The 8,429-nt window shown below is 39.7% G+C and overlaps 1 protein-coding gene across 2 annotated transcripts in view; it reads right to left on the bottom strand.

Moving 5' to 3' along the window:
* The window catches only part of si:dkey-12j5.1 (probable assembly chaperone of rpl4), a 37,599-nt gene that overhangs the window by 27,118 nt on the left and 2,052 nt on the right, over nt 1–8,429 (bottom strand). The window contains exon 5 of one of the 2 annotated variants that reach the window (XM_032519446.1): nt 1,050–1,162. In XM_032519446.1, the coding sequence (XP_032375337.1) occupies nt 1,050–1,162 (113 nt within the window). The remainder of the gene's footprint in view (nt 1–1,049; nt 1,163–8,429) is intronic. The other variant, XM_032519447.1, reaches the window with a different exon arrangement.

Below are 8,429 nucleotides of genomic sequence, written 5' to 3'. Positions count from 1 at the left end.
ATGCATCTCTGAGAAAGCTCCTTCACTTGTTTTCAACAATAACTGATTTAAAAGAGCTAGGGAGAGAGGGGGAGTGCGATGGACGCCACTCACAGAGAAACGGCTGATCATTATGAACGGGTCCAGCACGGGTCGAATGGCGGATACATACATCGTGTGTATGAAATGTCTGTATCGTCACTGCGCTGCATTTTTATAAAACTATGATATTCTGGCCATGGGTCACATCTCTGGGCCAGGTCCAGCCGCTCCGTCTCACGTTGTTACTCTTCCAACTGAAGTTAGTTGCATTCAATAACTTCTTCTGTGTTTTTCGCCGTGGCGGCCGCAATAGAAGAGTTACTAGCGGAAACACTGGTACAAATACAGGTTTGCCTCTCATACTTAACAATATACAGCTGTGTTAATAAAAGATTAAAACTGTAGACAAATGTCAGAAGTGTGGACCGGCGCTGTGTCGCGGGGCTGCGCGGAGAGTAAGAGGAGAGAGAGTAGAGGAGAGATCCAAACACAGGCACGGCTTTACCAAAGAAATGGGTTGTGTAACGCAAAATTAAACTATATGCATATGACAACATTGCAGCGGATGCGGAGACATTAGCACCGGTGCGACCTAGAAGAGCTAACAGCTAACAGACGCTAAATAGCACAGACTAGCACTGGTCACTGCTGTTGTCTGAAAAACAACACAGACGGGACAAAATGTTGCGTTTACTGGTAAACTGGTAAACCTTGAGACCGACGTATAACCGTCTGCTATCTGTTGAATTTTCCTCCCGTTACTCTGTCCTCTGACTGCCTACATCTAGAAACTAAGCTGCGCAATGCAGGGAACAACTCTGACTGGCTCATGACCAGACAGTGGTTTATGGAGCGGTAGATGCGCTATGCAAAAAAACCCGGAGCGTTCTATGAAATGACGCTTTAAAAAAAGAAGAAAAAAAAATCGCTCGATCACACAAATTTGAACGTGGGAAGTCAAAATTGTGATCGTGATTAAAATTTGATTAATTGTGCAGCCCGAGTCAAGAGTATAACTGCTCTGGTACCAGAGGTCTGTTAGGTAAATCTCGGCCATGGAGCAGTAGGCTACACAAACATCCTTCGCTGTGGGGAGCTCGGTGTCTTCATCTGGTGGGCTAGCAGCTCCGGCCTGAGCCTGCTTATGGAGAAGAGGGCAGATGTTTTGAAAGGTATCAAAAGTTTGGTTAAGTATAATATATTAAAAGAAAGTGAGCATGACATGCACATTTTTTACTTTAAATTAAATTAAATTATCCCATTAAAAGACAACACTGCACAACTTCCTTTATTAACCAGATATTCTCCGTCTGAGTAATACAGAAAACATTTCGACATGTAGAAAGAACGCAGCTGTAAATAATAAAATGAAAAAGGCCTATATGGATTTGAAATATACAGAATAGCTTGTGCCTTTTGCTTGGTATTTAGAACATATGCTATGAAAATAATAAAGAGGCTGTAAACTCAAAACACTGTTCATGCTATTTCTTATTAATACTGTAAAAATCATTTAAAATTACACAAATGATTTACAAGAAATAATGTAAGTCAGACAATTTGTGAATTCAATTTGTTTTTCACATTATTTCTTGTTTAACATTACAGGTTTATCATTATTGGTATTATTATAGTATCATTATGCGCCGTGTATACACACACACACTATATATATATATATATATATATATATATATATATATATATATATATTTTCTGGATGCATACTTACTTTGAGCAAAAGTAACGTGGGGAAATTCTTTAGTTAGTATTTGTTACTTTGTTAATTTGTTACTATTGAACAGGAAAAACAAAAGGAGTAGCCAAAAAATTTTTTTAAAGATTATTTTTTGGGCTTTTCTGCCTTTAATTTTGGACATGACAGCTAGGTGAGAAAGGGGAGAGTGGGGGAAGACAGGCAGGAAATTGTCACAGGTCGAATTCAAACCATGGACCTCTGTGCCGAGGCATAAACCTCTGAGTACATGTGCGCCTGCTCTACCACTGAGTCAACCTGGCCACAGCTCAGAGAATGTCTTAAGTATTTGAGAAAGTCATCAGATGCAGAATTGATGCACTTTGTAACTATGCCTTACGTCCCCAAATACAGAAGTACTGGAATCAAATATTTGGTCTTCTTTAGAAAATATTCAAAGACAATGCTAGAGCCTATTTTGATAATTTTTGTCCCACTTGTATCAGTGCTGAATTTAGTGTTGTTTTAACTGAGGAAGAGTTGTTTATTACATTGCTGTATGTGACTAACATGATGGGTCATGAGGGACGGTCATATTACACGTAACCATAATAACTATGTACTAAGTATGTTCGCTATCATGTGATGAATTTATTGACGGTCGTTCAATGAACCGACAAGGTGACACGTACAGTGGGGCTCAAAAGTTTGGGAACCCCAGGTAAAAATTTGTATTAATGTGTATAAAGAAGCCAAGAAAAGATGGAAAAATCTTCAAAAGGCCTCAAATGACAGATTAAACATTTGCATAATATGTCACAAAAAGTTAGATTTTATTTCCATCATTTACGCTTTAAAAATAACAGAAAACAAAAAAACGGCGTCTGTAAAAGTTTGGGCACCCTGCAGAGTTTATAGCATTACCCTTTGGAAAGCTGAGACCTGACAGTGTCATGGATTGTTCTCAATTATTGTCTGAAAAGACCAGGTGATGTCAATCTTAAGGTTTTAAATGCCCAGACTCATCTGACCTTGCCCCAACAATCAGCACAATGGGTTCTTCTAAGCATGTTTTCTACAAAACTGAAACTGAAAGTAGTTGATGCTCACAAAGCAGGAGAAGGCTATAAGAAAATAGCAAAGGGTTTTCAGATGCCAATATCCTCTGTTTGGAATGTGATTAGGAAATGGTAGTCATCAGGAACAGTGGAAGTTAAAGCAAGCTCTGGAAGACCAAGAAAAATATTAGACAGAACAGCTTGCAGGATTGAAAGAAAAGCAAGTCAAAAATCCACGTTTGACAGCACAATTCATCCAGAAAGACCTGGCAGACACTGGAGTTGTGGTACACCATTCCACTATAAAGAGATACTTGTACAAACATGGTCTTCATGGAAGAGTTATCAGAAGAAAACCTCTTCTACGTCCCCACCACAAAAATTAACGTTTGAAGTTCGACAACTAACAACACTAACCTAAAGGATATTAGGAACACCTGTTCAATTTCTCATCAATGCAATTATCTAATCACCATCACATGGCAGTTGCTTCAATGCATTTGGGGGTCGTCCGGTCAAGACAATCTCTTGAACTCTAAACTGAATGTCAGAATGGGAAAGAAAGGTGATTTAAGCAATTTTGAGCGTGGCATGGTTGTTGGTGCCAGACGGGGGTGAGTATTTCACAATCTGCTCATACTGGGATTTTCACACACAACCATTTCTAGGGTTTACAAAGAATGGTGTGAAAAGGGAAAAACATCCAGTATGCGGCAGTCGGGGGGCAAAAAGCCTTGTTGATGCTAGAGGTCAGAGGAGAATGGGCCACTGATTAAGCTGGATAGAAAGAACTTTGACTGAAATAGCCACTCGTTACAACCGAGTTATGCAGAAAAGCATTTGCGATGCCACAACATGCACAACCTTGAGGCGGATGGGCTACAACAGCAGAAGACCCCACCGGGGGTACCACTCATCTCCACTACAAATAGGAAAAAGAGGCTACAATGCAAGAGCTCACCAAAATTGGACAGTTGAAGACTGGAAAAATGTTGCTGGTCTGATGAGCCTCAATTTCTGTACATTCAGATGGTAGAGTCAGAATTTGGCGTAAACAGAATGAGAACATGGATCCATCACGCCTTGTTACCACTGTGCACCACATACCACATACCATAATAAGTTCACTGTACTAAAATGGCCCCACAGTCAACAGATCTCAACCAAATAGAGCATCTTTGGGATGTGGTGGAACGGGAGCTTCGTGCCCTAGATGTGCATCCCACAAATCTCCATCAACTGCAAGATAGAGAGAGAGAGAGAGAAGAACAAAAATGTCCAGTCTTAACCGCAGCTAACATAAATAGGGTTATATGAGTCAAGAGTAGGGCTTGCACGATAATGCCAAATGATAATCCCGATTATTTTGATCAATATTGTGATCACGATTATTCTCACGATTATTTGTTGATTTTAACCAAAACAATTTTATTGTCCCATAGGCTATTTATAACTGCTTTCACATCATATATATGCTACATCTTCTTAGGTTGAAGTTTTATGATGTAGTACTATAGCTCAACACATGTAAATGAAAATTAGCTATCTGAAATAAATAGCGTAGGATATAATTTTTTTAAATGCATCTCTGAGAAAGCTCCTTCACTTGTTTTCAACAATAACTGATTTAAAAGAGCTAGGAAGAGGGGAGTGCGATGGACGCCACTCACAGAGAAACGCTGATCATTATGAACGGGTCCAGCACGGGTCGAATGGCGGATACATACATCGTGTGTATGAAATGTCTGTATCGTCACTGCGCTGCATTTTTATAAACTATGATATTCTGGCCATGGGTCACATCTCTGGGCCAGTCCAGCCGCTCCGTCTCACGTTGTTACTCTTCCAACTGAAGTTAGTTGCATTCAATAACTTCTTCTGTGTTTTTCGCCGTGGCGGCCGCAATAGAAGAGTTACTAGCGGAAACACTGGTACAAATACAGGTTTGCCTCTCATACTTAACAATATACAGCTGTGTTAATAAAAGATTAAAACTGTAGACAAATGTCAGAAGTGTGGACCGGCGCTGTGTCGCGGGGCTGCGCGGAGAGTAAGAGGAGAGAGAGTAGAGGAGAGATCCAAACACAGGCACGGCTTTACCAAAGAAATGGGTTGTGTAACGCAAAATAACTATATGCATATGACAACATTGCAGCGGATGCGGAGACATTAGCACCGGTGCGACCTAGAAGAGCTAACAGCTAACAGACGCAAATAGCACGACAGCACTGGTCACTTGCTGTTTTCTGAAAAACACCACAGACGGACAAATGTTGCGTTTACTGGTAAACTGGTAAACCTTGAGACCGACGTATAACCGTCTGCTATCTGTGAATTTTCCTCCCGTTATCTGTCCTCTGACTGCCTACATCTAGAAACTAAGCTCGCAATGCAGGGAACAACTCTGACTGGCTCATGACCAGACAGTGGTTATGGAGCGGTAGATGCGCTATGCAAAAAAACCCGGAGCGTCTATGAAATGACGCTTTAAAAAAAGAAGAAAAAAAAATCGCTCGATCACACAAATTTGAACGTGGGAAGTCAAAATTGTGATCGTGATTAAAATTTGATTAATTGTGCAGCCCGAGTCAAGGTATAACGCTCTGGTACCAAGGAGTCTGTTAGGTAAATCTCGGCCATGAGCAGTAGGCTACACAACATCCTTCGCTGTGGGAGCTCGGTGTCTTCATCTGGTGGGCTAGCGCTCCGCCTGAGCCTTTATGGAGAGGGCAGATGTTTTGAAAGGTATCAAAAGTTTGTTAAGTATAATATATTAAAAGAAAGTGAGCATGACATGCACATTTTTTACTTAAATTAATTAAATTATCCCATTAAAAGACAACACTCACAACTTCCTTATTAACCAATATTCTCCGTCTGAGTAATACGAAAACATTTCAACATGTAGAAAGAACGCAGCTGTAAATAATAAAATGAAAAAGGCCATATGGATTTGAAATATACAGAATAGCTTGGCCTTTTGCTTGGTATTTAGAACATGCTATGAAATAATAAAGAGGCTGTAAACTCAAACACTGTTCATGCTATTTCTATTAATACTGTAAAAATCATTTAAAATTACACAATGATTACAAAAATAATGTAAGTCAGACAATTTGTGAATTCAATTTGTTTTTCACATTATTTCTTGTTTAACATTACAGGTTTCTCATTATTGTATTATTATAGTATCATTATGCGCCGTGTATCACACACACTATATCATCATATATATATATATATATATATATATATATATATATATATATATATATATATATATATTTCTGGATGCTACTTACTTTGAGCAAAAGTAACGTGGGGAAATTCTTTAGTTAGTATTTGTTACTTTGTTATTTGTTACTATTGAACAGAAAAAACAAAAGGAGTAGCCAAAAAAATTTTTTAAAGATTATTTTTTGGGCTTTTCTGCCTTTAATTTTGGACATGACAGCTAGGTGAGAAAGGGGAGAGTGGGGGAAGACAGCAGGAAATTGTCACAAGTCGAATTACACCAGGACCTCTGTGCCGAGCATAAACCTCTGAGTACATGTGCGCCTGCTCTACACTGATCAACCTGGCCACAGCTCAGAGAATGTCTTAAGTATTTGAGAAGTCATCAGATGCAGAATTGATACTTTGTAACTATGCCTTACGTCCCCAAATACAGAAGTACGGAATCAAATATTTGTTCTTCTTTAGAAAATATTCAAAGACAATGCTAGAGCCTATTTGATAATTTTTGTCCACTTGTATCAGTGCTGAATTTTGTGTGTTTAACTGAGGAAGAGTTGTTATTACATTGCTGTATGTGACAACATGATGGTCAGAGGGACGGTCATATTACACGTAACCATAATAACTATGTCTAAGTATGTTCGCATCATGTGATGAATTTATTGACGGTCGTTCAATGAACCGACAGGTGACACGTACAGTGGGGCTCAAAAGTTTGGGAACCCCAGGTAAAATTTGTATTAATTGTATAAAGAAGCCAAGAAAAGATGGAAAAATCTTCAAAGGCCTCAAATCAGATTAAACATTTGCATAATATGTCACAAAAAGTTAGATTTTATTTCCATCATTTACGCTTAAAAAATACAGAAAAACAAAAAAAGGCGTCTGTAAAGTTTGGGGACCCTGCAGAGTTTATAGCATTACCCTTGGGAAAGCTGAGACCTGACAGTGTCATGATTGTCTCAATTATTGTCTGAAAAGACCAGGTGATGTCAATCTTAAGGTTTTAAATGCCCAGACTCATCTGACCTGCCCCAACAACTCAGCACAATGGGTTCTTCTAAGCATGTTTTCTCACAAACTGAAACTGAAAGTAGTTGATGCTCACAAAGCAGGAGAAGCTATAAGAAAATAGCAAAGGGTTTTCAGATGCCAATATCCTCTGTTTGGAATGTGATTAGGAAATGGTAGTCATCAGAACAGTGGAAGTTAAAGCAAGCTCTGGAAGACCAAGAAAATATTAGACCAGAACAGCTTGCAGGATTGAAAGAAAAGCAAGTCAAAAATCCACGTTTGACAGCACATTCATCCAGAAAGACCTGGCAGACACTGGAGTTGTGGTACACCATTCCACTATAAGAGATACTTGACAAACATGGTCTTCATGGAAGAGTTATCAGAAGAAAACCTCTTCTACGTCCCCACCACAAAAATTAACGTTTGAAGTTCGCAAATGAACATACACTCACCTAAAGGATTATTAGAACACCTGTTCAATTTCTCATCATGCAATTATCTAATCAACCATCACAGGGCAGTTGCTTCAATGCTTTGTGTCGTCCTGGTCAAGACAATCTCTTGAACTCTAAACTGAATGTCAGAATGGGAAAGAAAGGTGATTTAAGCAATTTTGAGCGTGGCATGGTTGTTGGTGCCAGACGGGCCGGTGAGTATTTCACAATCTGCTCAGTTACTGGGATTTTCACACACAACCATTTCTAGGGTTTACAAAGAATGGTGTGAAAAGGGAAAAACATCCAGTATGCGGCAGTCCTGTGGGCAAAAATGCCTTGTTGATGCTAGAGGTCAGAGGAGAATGGGACCACTGATTCAAGCTGATAGAAGAGCAACTTTGACTGAAATAGCCACTCGTTACAACCGAGTTATGCAGAAAAGCATTTGCGATGCCACAACATGCACAACCTTGAGGCGGATGGGCTACAACAGCAGAAGACCCCACCGGGTACCACTCATCTCCACTACAAATAGGAAAAAGAGGCTACAATTTGCAAGAGCTCACCAAAATTGGACAGTTGAAGACTGGAAAAATGTTGCCTGGTCTGATGAGCCTCAATTTCTGTTGAGACATTCAGATGGTAGAGTCAGAATTTGGCGTAAACAGAATGAGAACATGGATCCATCACGCCTTGTTACCACTGTGCACCACATACCACATACCATAATAAGTTCACTGTACTAAAATGGCCCCACAGTCAACAGATCTCAACCAAATAGAGCATCTTTGGGATGTGGTGGAACGGGAGCTTCGTGCCCTAGATGTGCATCCCACAAATCTCCATCAACTGCAAGATGCTATCCTATCAATATGGGCCAACATTTCTAAAGAATGCTTTCAGCACCCTGTTGAATCAATGCCACGTAGAATTAAGGCAGTTCTGAAGGCGAAAGGTGGGTCC

The sequence above is a fragment of the Etheostoma spectabile genome, chromosome 6 (genome assembly GCF_008692095.1).
Source record: "Etheostoma spectabile isolate EspeVRDwgs_2016 chromosome 6, UIUC_Espe_1.0, whole genome shotgun sequence".
Classification (NCBI taxonomy): domain Eukaryota; kingdom Metazoa; phylum Chordata; class Actinopteri; order Perciformes; family Percidae; genus Etheostoma; species Etheostoma spectabile.
The sequence above is the reverse complement of the archived record's forward strand: the minus strand, read 5'-3'. Positions and strand labels throughout refer to the sequence as shown.